General features: G+C 42.9%; 1 protein-coding gene across 3 annotated transcripts in view; it reads right to left on the bottom strand.

Moving 5' to 3' along the window:
* Positions 1-15689, bottom strand: part of TTLL7 (tubulin tyrosine ligase like 7) — a 110606-nt gene that overhangs the window by 56628 nt on the left and 38289 nt on the right. For all 3 annotated transcript variants that reach the window (XM_080915207.1, XM_080915205.1, XM_080915206.1), the window contains exons 6-10: positions 11804-11962; positions 9540-9756; positions 6479-6643; positions 4096-4254; positions 1740-1834 (exon numbers count right to left, since the gene is read on the bottom strand). In XM_080915207.1, the coding sequence (XP_080771333.1) occupies positions 1740-1834; positions 4096-4254; positions 6479-6643; positions 9540-9756; positions 11804-11962 (795 nt within the window). The remainder of the gene's footprint in view (positions 1-1739; positions 1835-4095; positions 4255-6478; positions 6644-9539; positions 9757-11803; positions 11963-15689) is intronic.

The raw sequence follows: 15689 nt of genomic DNA, 5'->3' as shown, positions 1-15689 counted from the left end.
AACACAGAGGGACACGTGGGAGAAGCTCCATGCTCACAGCTTTAGGAATTCCGTACCCCTAAAGTTATCTGACCTCTGAAACGACCGAGAACATCCACGGGTAAGTTCTGAGTCAGTATCATCATTTGTAAATCTAAAGATGCTCCAGGGATATCCATAAGTTGAACATAAGGCACTGTTATAGTCAAAAGCTTCTTGTAAAACATAGAGCCGACGTAATCTAAAACCATAGACTGGATCGGTGCAAAGACACCTAAAAATGCAGACACATGAACCTTCTGCCCTGCAACAGAAGCCATGGGCGGACCTTCTCTCTCGGTGCTTTGCCAGATAAAACCAGATCTCAATAACAACTAGGTGCTTGCAAAAATAATTAAATAAAAGAATTCCTTAATGTATCTCGTAACCCTTTGAGCGATCTTAAGCGATGATAAAAATAAGCTAGGCATAACATCCCTGTTCAGTCCTCAGGGCCCTTGAGTCGGGCACACAGCACAGTGCAGCTAAGTTAAATAGCTCTCTCTCCCTTTTCTTTCTTTCCTCGATGAAACAGGGTTACTGTATGTACCCAAAGCTGGCTCCAAACCCACAATCTTCCTGCCTCCTTTAATAAATCCCTTTCATAATGGGTCAACAAACCTTGCCTGTGTGATAGCATTTCAAATCCCTGAAACCATGGCCCAGTACAATGCAAGCAGCCCACTCCGGCTGCATCATTCCTCCCTCCAAACCTTCCTTCCCACTCTGTCACCTCACTGAGCAGTGACATCTCTTTTGGTACAGAAGCCAGACAGAGAGGAAAGACCCGAGAAGGCAGGAATCCATGTTTAAGCTTTCCTGGGTGCCTCTGGTGCTTAACTTTCCTTCAAGGAGAAGGAAGCTAAGTTAAAGGGTCTCCACACCCACAGCAAGCCAACCTGGTACTTTATGGTACAGTCTAGGATTTAATGCAGTTACTGAGGTGCATGGAGCTGTATGGGGCAGCAAAGGCAGTGGGCACGGGGAAATAAAGAGATATCTTAAAACAATGTGGGTTTGCACAGCAGAGTAAAGAAAGCCAAAATTAAAAATAGAAAATATAAGGGATTCACGGTGCAAAGTCAGTTTCTCATGTGAGTGCCTTATCTGTGCCAAAGGTGGGGAGCCTCAACCCGAGGGGGGAGCTCACCTGATGTGTGGGGGACACCAGAAGTATGGAAAAGGCTCACCTAATGTTTGTGAAACCCCAGGAGTATGGGAAAGGCTTACCTGGTGTGTGTGAGAACCCAGGAGTATGGGAAAGGCTCACCTAATATGTGTGAGACCCTAGGAGTATGGGAAAGACTCACCTAATGTGTGTGAGACACCAGGAGTATGGGAAAGGCTCACCTGGTGTGTGTGAGACCCTAGGAGTATGGGAAAGACTCACCTGGTGTGTGTGAGACCCCAGGAGTATGGGAAAGGCTCACCTGGTGTGTGTGAGATCCCAGGAGTATGAAAAAGGCTCACCTAATGTGTGTGAGACCCCAGGAGTATGGGAAAGGCTCACCTGGTGTCTGAATGACACCAGGGAGAATTAGGGTAAAGCTTACCCAATATTTGAAGGAGACATCAGCAAGCAGAGAAAAGGCTTACCGGAAGTTTGGGGTGCCCCAGTGAGCAGGAGAATGGCTCTCGCCAGATGTTTGGGAAACCACAGCAAGCGAGGAAAAGGCTCACCTGATTTTGAGAGGACCCCAGTGAATGGTAAGATGTCTCACCTGATGTTCAGCAGCTTCAGCGCATTTAGTAGAACCCCCCTTTTAACATCATAGTCTATTTTCTGATCAGTTCCAAAGCTTGGGGCTCGATTAATCTGAAATTCACAGAGCAGACAACGACTTTGGTGGAATGGAGAGCAATGCACAATCCAGTCGCATTTCTTACATGTATGTAGGATTTCCGGTCACGAGTCTCCGAGCTTTACATGGAAGATGCCCCGGACCTCACCGCCACACCTGTTTTTCTATTACACTAGGGCAAAGAACTACAGAAAACCATCTGCAAGCACCTACTTTCCCCCCACAGGCTTAGTCCTAATTGCCAGAATTACCTGACTGCTCTCGTCAACCACTGACCTATACCATAAAGCCTTAGGAAAGTTAAATGCAGCCTACCTTGAAGGTTGGGAAGACCCATCATAGAGATATTACCAACACAGCAATAGTTATTACACACGTGTGTGTGCTTGGCGTTCAGGAACCACCCGCTCCCTCTGTTCCCCACCCAAGATCTTCCTGATGAATTCTATTGCTTCCTAAAATACGGTTTCTCCCCACCTAGCTCACTAGTGACTTATTAATCTTCATTTCTGCAAAGATCGATTCAAACCCCTTGGAAAACATTATCAGGTATGCTTGGAAATTTCTTTATGTTTGCCAATTCTAAGTAGCTAGACATTTCTCCTTCTCAGACACACCTTCCACTTTATTCCACAAGGTGGCGCCAGAGGGTCTCAGCGCTGTGGATGAGACCCACAGTATCATCATTTGGCAGCAAAAGGAAGAGCAGGCTCTCAAACTGCATTCAAGAATCTGAACATGTGAGATATTCACTACTCACAGACAGCCCTGCCGTGGGGTTATTAACGATTCTGACCGGTGTAAGGTATAAACAATTAAGGATAAAGAATGGAAAATGTTTAATGGGAAGTTTTAAAAATATATACAGAATTTAATTATTCAGTAAGCTGTAATTTAACAAGCTAATAAAAAGTTCCTAAGACCAAATTCCTTTTACAAAAGTCATTTCGAATTTTATGAAGTTCTTATTCCCAGCAATCCTTTCATTTCCTCCTGGTAAAACATAAGAGTGCCTTCGCTCTCCCACCATCTAGAATAAATGACCAGGACAGGAGCAGAGGAAAAGACACCAACAGGCAGGGAACAAGTTCCTGGGTCAACGTGTTCAATCCCGGAAACACAACTCCTGGCCTTCCTAAACCACAGTCACGGACCCTTCTATCCGAGGATGACAGACGCAGAGAAGCCCAGGTGACTCAGACAGGTCGTATTTCTAGAACCCAGGCTGGGCTCAGATTCTAGCTAGAAGAAAAAATGATCATTCTTGGACATATAACACAGGCTATTTGTCCAGAATATATGAATACACTATTCTCTTTCTCTCCCTCACTCTAATTCAAGATACGTACTTTCCTTCATAATACATCTTGAATCACGATCTCACGCTGTACTCATTCAGATTGCTTTCAAAAACCTGGAGACAATGGTGCAATTTCTTACTTCTAACAGCTAACCTAAGAGACAGGCAACCCCCTGGAATGAAAAGCTACGGTTGGCTCTAGCTTCTGCGGCAGTGGGTTCCTTAAAATAAACTCCTTCTGTGCTGTTTCCCTGACAGATGCCTACAAACTGTGTGGAGTGGCCGCAGGAAGGCAGGCTTCTTCTGTAATGCCAGAGCAGGGGTCCTAGAGAACACATCTGGCGGGGGAGACAGCTGGACAAGAATTCTAAGGTGCCTCTCGAGTAACACAAATATAAATGTGACTGGGCATGACATAAGCAGTGGTTGTTTTTATATCCTTTGCATTCTATATGTTAAGTGGCATTTTATAATAAAATTAATAATAACCAGAAGGTACAGGCAGCAAACCCAAAGGCATTCAGTTTCCAGAAATATCAGATGGCCGTAAGGGAGGATGTATGTCCCCTGCAGTGTTAAGTACTAGGTACTAAAAAGTAAATCAACGGGAGCCCCTCTCTGTGCAGCGCTTAAAGGCACAGTAAAGACAGGGTCCGGAGACAGTGCCCACCCAGAAGAGATACAAGACCCAGAGTTCATTATGTAAGCAGCCAACAGCTCAGAGTCAGCAAGCTCACACCAGCTCACACCAGCTCACACCAGCTCACACTATGATGAAGTGAGGACATGACAGAAAATCATATCAGTTCATCCTTGGGAGTGTTCTAGCGCTAGAATGTTCATTCACTCCCTCCCACGCACTCACTCCAACCAGGGAGTGGGGACACCTGTGCCAAGTACACATTTGAAACACGGTTTTTAACTGCACAAGGATTACCTGACTTGCTTTGTTACACTTCTTAGAGAACACCTTACCTCCAGAAGCCATGGCTTGAGCTTTCTATCCAACAAGATGTCGAACCCCAGGACTTCAAAGCACACACTTTCGCTTCCAGGGGGCTGACCGGGTCTGCACATCCGATAAGCGTGCAGGACATGCGGTTCTGCTACAATCAGAGTCTTTACCACCAACTCCTATTGAGAGTGTGATGAAAGGCATGAAAATGTTTCATTTTGGATATAGTTTCAATTTTTAAAAAAAATGTCTAGCGACATCTAGCATCCTTGGTGGCTTCGTGGAGCTTTGGCACCGTCCCCCTGAGCTGTCCTGCCCTCGCTCCCCACAGCTCTGCTCTTTGCCCACCTCTCTGTCTGCCACACTCTCTGGTTTTCCCACTGAAGCTCTGTGCTGTCCCATCTTCCTGGAGCATCTTCCCTTAGATTCTCCTGCCAACCCAGTCAGGGCTTCCACAACCGTGCTTGAAGAGCAACCACACCTGAAAATGCAGCCTACTGGCCAGGACACGCCACCGACTGACGCCTTTCTGTCTGCTTTGTTGTCGTTGTCGTTGTTTGGCTTTGTTTTATTTTGCACCATCCCAGTGTCAGTAACAGTGCCTGGCATTGGAGATGCTCAAAAGCATTTGTAAACAAATAAGGGAAAAATGAGCATAGGCTAGCCCTGTGCAAGTGGGGAAGAATTACAAGGAAGAAAAACTTAAGGGAGGGCACAGCTTTCCCCAAATAGCATGAGGGCACCTCCACCTATAGAGATCCTGAAGAGGCGAGGAATAAGGAGACCACGGGTGCTGCCTTCATTCATGGCACTGGTTTGTACTCGGTAAAGGTTTCCCCGAGAAAGAAATACATCAGCTCTCAGGGTTGGAGAGATGCCTCAGTGGATAAGCGCTCTTGCTGCGGAGGAACGGAGCTCAGTTCCCAGAACCCACACAGCAGCTCACAACCTTCTACATCCAGTTCCAGGGGATCTGATGACCCCTTGTGATCTCCACGGGCACCAGTCACACACACACACACACACACACACACACACACACACACACACACACACACACGTATGAGTGTTCAGGCAAACTGCTCATACACATAAAATAAAAACAAGTGTTCTGGAACTGTCTATCAAAATTTTTCCATGAGGAAAATGGACACACAGGAAAACCAGTGACTTTTCCGGCTTCTGCTCACACTGGCTTCCTAACTCCTGCTGTCTGAGAACAGGCAACACAAAGCACCTTGTCTCTCTGGGTGAGACATCAGAGTATGCACCTGGCTCTCTGCTTCCTACCTAGGCAGTGAAAGCTGCTCCAAGTCCTAGTCTCATTTTCCCAAATGTAAACCCCTAGAGGACCAGGTGAGACCCAGACACAAAGCCCAGCACAGTGCACAGAGCGAGCCTTCACTATGTGTTAGCTACTTCACTACTGTGCTACTGCTGCTGGTGCTCTGATGCTTCTCAGGAATCCGTCTCGTGCCTCATGTCAAATAACCTACCTTTGGGTGGAAGTGTCACAGGACAGTGGGGAAGGGCATTAACCTCAATGTTGTCATCAAGAGACATTCATCAGTTCAATGTTCAATGACTGTGTATCCACTGCAGCTTAGTAGTTGTAATAGTGTATTTGAAATATTTTTAAAATACTCCCATTAAGCTGGTTATTCATAACTAACAAAAATCCAGATTTGTAGAGATCATGAAATGTGTCAGAGATTGTAAGATTTACGTTAGCATTTCAGGCTCACATCTAAAAATTATACCTCAGGATCTAACAAGTTAATTTTTATACCCTCCACTAGTCTTGTTTGAGCACCTAACTTGGTCTAGTGGGGAAAGTACTGTCTGAAACCAGAGTATAAAGAGGAGATTGTGACCACTGTTTTCTGGTGGGTCCTTCACTCCACCCACCAAGGCAGCCCAAAATGAATGGGAACTCTCTCAAAGACCCAAGGTCATACGGTAAAGAAGGACAAAAGAATGCCAGAAGGTGAGAACCTATGGATGGATGGATGGATGGATGGATGGATGGATGGATGGATGGATGGATGGAATTGAATGAGTAGGTTAATGGATGGATAGATGGATGGATGAATGAATGGATGGATGGGACTGGATGAGTAGGTTAATGGATGGATGGATGGATGGATGGATGGATGGATGGATGGATGGATGGATAGATGGAGGGATGGGTGGATGGATGGATGGATGGATGGATGGAGGGAGGGATGGGTGGATGGATGGATGGATGGATGGATGGATGGATGGATGGATGGGATTGGATGAGTAGGTTAATAAATGGATGGATAGATGGATAGATGGATAGATGGATGAAAAAAAGTCCATATGTATTTAAATTTAATGCTAGTCAAATACATTTACAGTTACAGAATACAATACTCTTACTGAAATATCACTCCAGAACTTAGTAACATCATGTTGATTGGCCTGTAGGAATTCTGTAAACCACTTGATTGAACGCTTGCTGCCTTTGTCTTCAGTTTCGTTCCGTTCAAAGCGTTCATTGTGTTTGTTCACCGAGTAGTTGGTCAGATGCATGTACAACTGGGTCTGTAAGGAGGAAAACCAAAGTGTTATCACCCGGGAGAGCCACAGCCATGTGGTGTTACTGGAAAGAGAACCTCAACGACCTGATAAAACTTAACCTCAGACATAACCAGCATCAATGGACAAAGCTTTTCCTAGAAGTCATGGCTGATCAAAGAAAGCCCAGGTGCTGAAGGTGAGCTGCAGAGTGTTGATCAATGAGGGCCTGGTGACTACACAAACAACACAGGCAATTGCCACCACCACTGAGTATCCATCAACACTAGACATTACTCCGGAAGACACTGCATCCTCTGCTCAAAGAAAATAAGGTAACTGAACTGGAACAGAGCGGGAAGCCTCATCCCTGCTGGGTCATTTGCATGGTGTTGAAGGTGCTGAGAGAGCCGTGGGGTTAGAAACATCATCAGCACTCCACTGACGACTGGTAGGCATGTGCTCACTGCTATCATGACAAGTCAGTAACGGGATAGCCAACCACATCCTGTTGGGACTCACCATCCATTACACAGCAAGGAGTCCATGTCTGGTACTGTGAACCTAGTCAAACTGCCTTCAAAATAAGGGTGTTTGTGCCCATAGGTCAGTGGTGCTGCTAGTTTTGATGAGAAGGGCTTCTTTATGCAGTGGGCTTGCTAATGGCAGACACTCATAACTGGCCTAGGTGATAAGCTTGCATGACAGCTAGGTGTTCAACCAGCTGTAGAACATCTGCATTTCCCCATCCAAAGCTTAGCGGGCATCATAAAAAATGGGGGGAGGAAGAACATAAGAGCTCGAGAAGTATTGTAATGTTCTAGAAAGCTGTTTTCTGGATAGACATGGTCACTGTGCCCATGAATTTACAAGAGCTGGACTGACTTGTGAAGATTAGGATAATTAATTTCCATTCATGGAGGTCCTACCCACCTCACTGAAGGATCTATGGGAAGTCAGTGGTTGTTGAGAGAAAGAAAGAGAGGAGGGGTGAGTTTCTTCAGTGGTACAAACACTAGGAAGGTGCCTATGCTCCTGTAAACAAACCTTCCCCATGGTCCTATAAGGAACCCAATAAAACTAAAAAATAAAAATAAAAAGACATGCAAGTATAAAAGAGGGAAGCTAGAAACAGAGAGGGTGTGAGAGAGAATGGGAGGAGAACAAGAAAGGGCACTTGGGGAAATATGATCAAAATACATCATGTGCATATCTCGAAATGTCATAATGAAACCCATATATAATTAATATATGCTAACTAAAAACAAACCTCCAGACTGTACCAACTGATGACTTGGGTTGCTTAAATATTTTCCGGTGAGATGAAATGGCATTTTTCCCACAAGAGGGCCGTGAATGTTAGTACTGGGGGATGAATCACTAATTATATGTGATATCTACAATCAAAATACCAAGGAATGACATCACAGGAAGAAAGGAAAATGTGAGATGTTGCTCAGTAAAACTACCCCATTTTCCCTTCATTACCACACTGGTTTTTAGTGCTTGGCCCCATTCAGTGTTTATTCAAATTTATTTCAGGAAGTAATTTTCTCAGAAACATTCTACATCTTTTAGGAAACAATTAAAAAATCATAGCATAAGGAAGCAGGGTACCCAAGACACAGAATTACAAGCACATTTGTCCCCACATTGCCTACTGATTGAGAGGGCACCTGGGCCCACTGGTAGACAGTGCATCTGACATCAACAGGAAGTCACCGTATACTTGACAAGGCTGTCTACATATGTCTACATGATGTCTACATATGTCGGCATGTTATCTACATATGGCTACATGCTGTCTACATATAGCTGCATGGTGTCTACAGTTGTCTATATGGTGTCTACAGATGGTCACACTATGTCTACATATGTCTACATGCTGTCTAAATGCTTTCTACATGATCCCTACAGATGTCTACATGCTGTCTACAGATGTCTACAGGACACGTGTAAGACAGAGCTGGCCCTGTTTATAAAATCTGTGTTTTAGACTTGTCATGTTATTTTGCTGTTTTAGATGGAGCCAGTTTTTTTTTTTTTTTTTTTTTTTTTTTTTTTTTTTTTTTTTTTGGAGCACAATCTCACTAAATAACCTAGAACTCCACATTGGATGAGACTTGTGGTACTCTTGCCTCAAACTCAGGAGGTAGCACCACACATCCTGCTTGTTGACACCATTTTCTTAAAGTAAACTTGAAAAGAATCCAAAATCTAACACTTCTCTTAACTTGCAGTAAACATTTAGTGTTTCCCCATCAAGTTGGTATAAATATTAAAAAAATCTCTTTAATTCCTACTTTTTCCTAATCCTACTCCCCAAGATTGTTTTGAATAAAAATTTTGCATCACACTGAATATACGTGTACACACACACACACGTATAATATAGGCATATTAGAGGTGCATATATATAATATGTAAACTATGTGTATATTTTATATATACATATGATATATATAATATATTATATATAGTATAGGTATGTACATTAAATAAAAATCTTTAAAGCAAATAAACAAAGAAACACAGGATTACGGCGCATTTCTGCCTTAACTTCATGAGTGCTCAATGCAAATTTAGAACCCTGCCTCCCTCTACACCTATGAAATAACCCTGATGCTGATTAACTCCTGTTTTTGTCTACATACTTTCTTCCATGTTTCCATGTTCATACAATACCTTTTACAAGAAGCTTTGTCAGCTCCTGGTGGGGGAACTGAACCTCGGGACCCCTGCACGTCACTGTATTTCCCACACTGCATTGACTTTAGTTTTCACAGCACTGTCTGTCAGTGAGAAGCACGTGGTTCATTCAGCCATAAGGACACAGAAGGTCAAGTCATAAGGCCCTTACACATAATAGATGATTTAAACATCGAACAAATGAGAAATAACTAAGTTTTCTGTTGTCACTTACCAAGTTGGACTCGTTTGGTGGGATGTACTTCTCTGTCCCCATTCGCACAAGCCCATCATGGTAGAGAAATATCTTTAATGGATCACAGGATGTAACCAAAATATAAATCCGTAAATCAAACTTGTAGCCCTCCATTAGGAAAGGCTTTTCAATGTATTCTTGAACTATCAAGTGATCCTGAGATGGAATTTTATCCCCATTCCTTATCAATGAAATCCTAAGTTTAAAGAAAACAAATACAAAATAATTTGATATGGAGCTTGAGAGGTCAGGGGGAAATGTCATCTATGTATTCAGAACGAGAACAGCAGTACAGAAAATTCCAGAATTCTGCCCTCCACAAGAGCAATGAGTGGGGTGGCGTCAGAAGCCAAGCAAAAGCTTGCAGCATTCAGAGCATATTTTACCGTGGAGAGAGGACTGAAGGGGAAAGGGGAGAAACAGCAGTAAGTGGTACCTGACAGAGCTTTTGACACTTTAACTAATTCTGTTCCATTACTCAATCCTAGGTGAGCGCTGGTCCTTCCAGAATCTGCTCCCAGCCCTGAGGCTAGGTCTGGAGTGGGCCAAGTGGACTATTCCTGTGTGTTTACTTTGACCTGCCGTGGGCTTTCTAGATGAACTCGGCTTGCTTTCATTTGCCTAACACAAAATGGCTACAGTGGAAGAAATGACTCCATGAATTATAGGGGATGCAATCAAATAACTATTTACACAGAGAAGTGCGAAGTCGTGAGGAAAAATTTAACGACATGAAATACAGCAAGCATGACATGTCACGTAAGACAACAGGAGAACTATTCTATCTTTAGTCTCTAAACCAAACGTCGACAGATTGGCTTGAAAAGTGTGGCTCGAGAAATGGGTTCTAAAATACTTGGCCTGGTTACAATGTCATTGAGAAAAGGGCTCATTTGGAACTAGGTACACAAAAGGTTAAGAGGAAAAATGATGGAAAATGAAATCGCATGGTATTCTGAAGTGGCTACAGCTGTATGCAGCAAAAAAACAAAAATCATCATGACGGACAAGAGTCAAGATGTGATACCATATGATAAGTGAATATTTCAAGAATATAAACCTTAAAAATATGTTATTGATGAGCTTCAAAACATGATCAAAATGAAGGAAAAATCGCTCAGCTCTGGTAGTTAAATAGCTCCGCCATGGTACCTGAAGAATTTACCCTCAGTGGCCCACCTTCAATAACAGGCCACTAGAAGTGAATCTAGTCAGCAGGTCGTGGAAGCCTCATGGGCCCATTCGCCATGATGATATGCCAAATAAAGCCACTCAATAGAGAATGCCCTTTCCGTGATGTTTCCTCAGTGATTTTGCATTTCCTTCAAATATATGTGACTAATACTCATAAGCATTTATTAAGCACAAAGTTTGAGAACTGTGGACCCGTCCTCACCGCCCCTCCAACTTTCTTTGCAGTAATGGATGACCAGAAGCTAACATGACACTCATTGGTGGCCACAAAATCCCCACTTACTAGCATGCTTCTTAGCGTGTGCATGACCAAGCTTGTCTTAGCGTGTGCATGACCAAGCTTGGATATGGTGGATGGCAGAATCAGTACATCATGCTCACAAGTTAAATGTTTTCTTAAAAAACAAAAAAAAAAAAAAAAAAAAAAAAAAAGCTAGCATTTCCAAGGATCTCTTGCACTACAGTATTTCCAAGCTGAAATGACTCGCATGGTTTTTGATAAAAAGAAACAACTTTCTCTTTAAGAGTGCACTACAGAAAACCACCATAAGCAAAGAGAATCAACTGTTTCTGAAAAAACTGTCTAGTTCTTTGGTGTGTCAGCTTCAACTGTGCCCTCTGTAGCCTCACTCCAGTTACCATGGCTACCAAAGAAAAACACTCATTTATAAAGCAAGGCTACATACATTTCGCCTCAAGCATTCTGACTTTGACAAGACAAATTCTTTCTACTTTGTTTTCTAAGCTAATTTAGCTATACTGCAGCGATTTGCCTTATTATCCAATATCATGATATTACTATAAGCATGCATCGTGTTTGTGAATAAATAAGGAAATAAAATACCCCTGTATATTATTTCTCTAACGTCTCACTAGCCTCAATTACTTTTTAATTGGATTGCTAAAGTCTTTGAGAAGCTGTAGTCATAAAAACACAACAATTAGAGACTTCTTTCCTTTCTACTGTGGTGTTCAAGCGTAAGTCACTGCGTACATATCTTCTCTCATTTTGCAATGTTTATATTTTCCAGAAAAATAAATTAACCTACCCATGACCCATTGCACCGTTGGCTGGTTTTATTATAAACGTTTTCTGCTTCCGCTTTTTCTTCAATTCTTTCACATAGTTTTGGAACTGAGTATATTCAGAGGGGAAAATCCACGTTCGAGGAACAAAAGTATAATCCATAGGCCGAGACTTGATCATTCTGTAAGTCGGAGGCAAGAGGAAGCACAAATTCTATTCAAACTAAATAAATATTATTTCTGTAACAGTGATACTTTGAACACTTGGATTTCTATTTTTCTTCCTTCCTTCCTTCCTTCCTTCCTTTCTTCCTTCCTTCCTTCCTTCCTTGTTCCTTTACTTGTGAAGAAAATGAACTAGAGAAGAGCCCACACGAGGTATCAAGTGCATAAGGAGACAAGAATTCCTGCCCGTTACACACTGACTTGCATTTTAGCTCAATGAACGTTTACTTGAGTATGCGCTGCGCTAGGCCCTGGTGCATAAGGTGAGGTATGAACTCACAAGACAAAGAGCAAAGGCTTGAAGGGGCAGGCTAGACACGAGTCAGCACTGGCTACTCCGAGCCTGAGTCCCGAAGCACCTCTAGGCTGCCATTTATCCCTGGTGTCCCCTGCGCCATCACAGACTGCGATTCCTGACTTCTTCCTAGGCCCCTGCTTTAGAGTTTCGCCACAGTTCCGAGACAACCACGTGAGTCTCTGGGTTCACAGTGTCCTCTGATTGTGTTGCACTCACAGTGTGTCCTCTGATTGTGTTGCACTCACAGTGTGTCCTCTGATTGTGTTGCACTCACAGTGTGTCCTCTGATTGTGTTGCACTCACAGTGTGTCCTCTGATTGTGTTGCACTCACAGTGTGTCCTCTGATTCTGTTGCACTCACAGTGTGTCCTCTGATTGTGTTGCACTCACAGTGTGTCCTCTGATTGTGTTGCACTCACAGTGTGTCCTCTGATTGTGTAGCACTCAGTGTGTCCTCTGATTGTGTTGCACTCACAGTGTGTCCTCTGATTGTGTTGCACTCAGTGTGTCCTCTGATTGTGTTGCATTCAGTGTGTCTTCTGATTGTGTTGCACTCACAGTGTGTCCTCTGATTGTATTGCACTCACAGTGTGCCCTCTGATTGTGTTGCATTCACAGTGTGTCCTCTGATTGTGTTGCACTCACAGTGTGTCCTCTGATTGTGTTGCACTCACAGTGTGTCCTCTGATTGTGTTGCACTCACAGTGTGTCCTCTGATTGTGTTGCACTCACAGTGTGTCCTCTGATTGTGTTGCACTTGCTAGGATTTCGCTGTCTATTGTGGTCCATACTTTGATGGCACTGTGAGGTGTAAGATGTCTGTTTTGGGGAAAGTGGAGGAACTAGAGGTCCCCCACGTGTGTGTGCCCCCCACTGAGAGTACCCACTCCTCCATGGTAGTCTCTATTTTAAATCAGGGCTCGTCACTTGCCCAGGCGGGCCTTGAACCCGCAACTGTCCTGCCTCATCTTCCAAAGTAGGTAGGATTACAAACTTGTACAACTAGGACCAAAAAGCTTTCTTTTTTATTCGTCCAAAAATGTTAAGTATTTTATACTTATCAATCAATTCCCAACAAAAATGAAGAATGATTTCTGAATATTATTAAAGGTAAATTTTTTAAGCCTTACTAACTAAATACATATGCACATTTTGCCTGTGCTCCATGTATGTGCCTGGTGCCTGAACAGGCCAGAAAGGGGCATCAGATTCCCTGGAACTGGAGTTACAGATTGTTGTGAGCAGTCATGTGGGGCTGGGACTCAAGCCTGTATCGCTCTGGGAAGAGCATCCAGTAATCCTAACAGCATTTTTCTACCTTTTAAGAATGTATTTTCAAAAGAGACTTTTTTCTTCTAAATATGTAATGATGATGAGTATAATCTGCAAATAAGGTTACTCATATTAAAATACAGCCACGGGAGACAGACAGCGCAAAAGCAGAAGCTACAATCTGAGAGGAGAATCTGCAGAAGAACATCGCCAACGGGTGAAACAGCGAGTCATTCACACAGTTAACACACGTCAAGACCTTTCCCAAAGACATTCCTGGTGTGTGTGTGTGGGGGGGGGTGTTTGATGTGTGTATATACCGGTGTGGTATGTTTGTGCGTGTATATATTGTATGTATGTGTGGCATGTGTGATATGTTTGTGTGTGTGCTGTGTGTGTGGTATGTGTGTGATGTGTGTGTATATATTATATGTGGTATGTATTTGTGATACATATATATACATGTATATATATATATATATATATATATATATATATATATATATGGTATTTGTGTGTGCATGGTGTATATATCTGTGCTGTGTGTGTGTTGTATGTGTGAGGTTTATGATGTGTGGTATGTATGTAGTATGGTATGTGTGTGGTATTGTGGGATGTGTGTGGTGAGTGTGATGCATGTGTATATGTATGCGTGGTGTATGTATGTGGTATATGTGATGTGTGTGTGCATGTGTTTAAGTGATGTTGGGCTGGGGTGATAGGACACTGGGTAAGAGTGCTCACTGAGCAAGCATGTGAACATGACTTCAAATCCCCAGAACCCTAATAAAAATTGAGGTGCAGCCACATATGAACTTCCAGTACCACAGAGAAGTGGAGGCAGGAAGACCACTGGGGCTACCCACTAGCCCAGCTCCAGGTTCAGTGAGCAGAGAGTAACAAAGGAGATACACAGCGCCCCCTCTGGTCTGCAGGTGCAACTTCAGATGCAAGTGTGTACATCACAGCACACCTATCCCCTCCTCTCCCCCTCCCGCCCTTCCCCATCCTCTCCCTCCCTCACTTTCCTCCACCCTCCCCCACCCTACCCCCTTCCTTTTGCCTTTCCTCTAGCTCTCTTTCCTGTGTGTGTACACAAACATGACATTACCACCATGAGAAAGGAAATAATACAATTTCCAACTGCATTTTCTCAGTGTTTCTTAATCCTGCAACTGGATCATCTCAATTCAAAAAAGGGACAACGCTGACTAATTTGATATTTGGGTTTTTTAAAAAATAAAATGTGTGTTAATGTTGTCGTATTTGCTTTAATGCCTTTACAGTCATTTATTATATTTAACAATGACCTGAAATTAGACCGAGTTCAGGCTCTTATTAGAGCAGTGATCTTTAAAACTACCCACGTGGCATCTCTCTTCTACAGATGCGGCTACATATCTTGTGTGTCTCAGCTACTTAAAAACTATTAGTTTTTGACATATAAGCTAAATGTAAAAATGAATAACTGAACAATTATTAACATACACATGAATAATATCAATATTTAATCTTTAATTATATACATGGTTCTCTGATTTTTTTAATAAATACTCCTTTCTTTCAAAAATACTGTTTGTCACTCAACATTCCCAAGCTCCCTCCCCCACTAAAAAAAAAACAAGCAAACAAACAGAAAAACTAAATCTAACTAACAGAAATATAAACTGCATAAAAATTCTACAGATGTTTTTCCAACAAAACATTTGAGCACCGGTTACCAATATTCCCTCGAAAAATTATTATTCTAGCTCCTGACTTGGGAGATGTATGTATGACTCCGACTGAGTGCTGGTGCCCATGTCGAGGAGCATGTGTGCATACATCGGATAGTACTTGGAAAGTGTGATGTTCACAAGCCACTAAACACACAGCACATAATGGAACACATTGACTTTTTATGAGGTTTAACCTGAAAGCAACCATGTATGGATCGTTTTTGTTTCTAAGGAGCCCACTGAGTTGTAATAGAAAGGGATTCTGAGATTCTGAAAACCAGCTGGGGTCCAGCCCTACTAGGAGCTGTTGTGGGAATCTCTGCAGAAGTCTCCTCTCGGGGCCTCGGTGAACTCCTGTGCAAAGTTAAAAGCTAGAACAAGGAACTATCAAGACCA

This window comes from Micromys minutus, assembly GCF_963924665.1.
Source record: "Micromys minutus genome assembly, chromosome: 4".
Taxonomy (NCBI): domain Eukaryota; kingdom Metazoa; phylum Chordata; class Mammalia; order Rodentia; family Muridae; genus Micromys; species Micromys minutus.
Note: the sequence above shows the minus strand (reverse complement) of the source record. Positions and strands in the feature narration are given on the sequence as shown.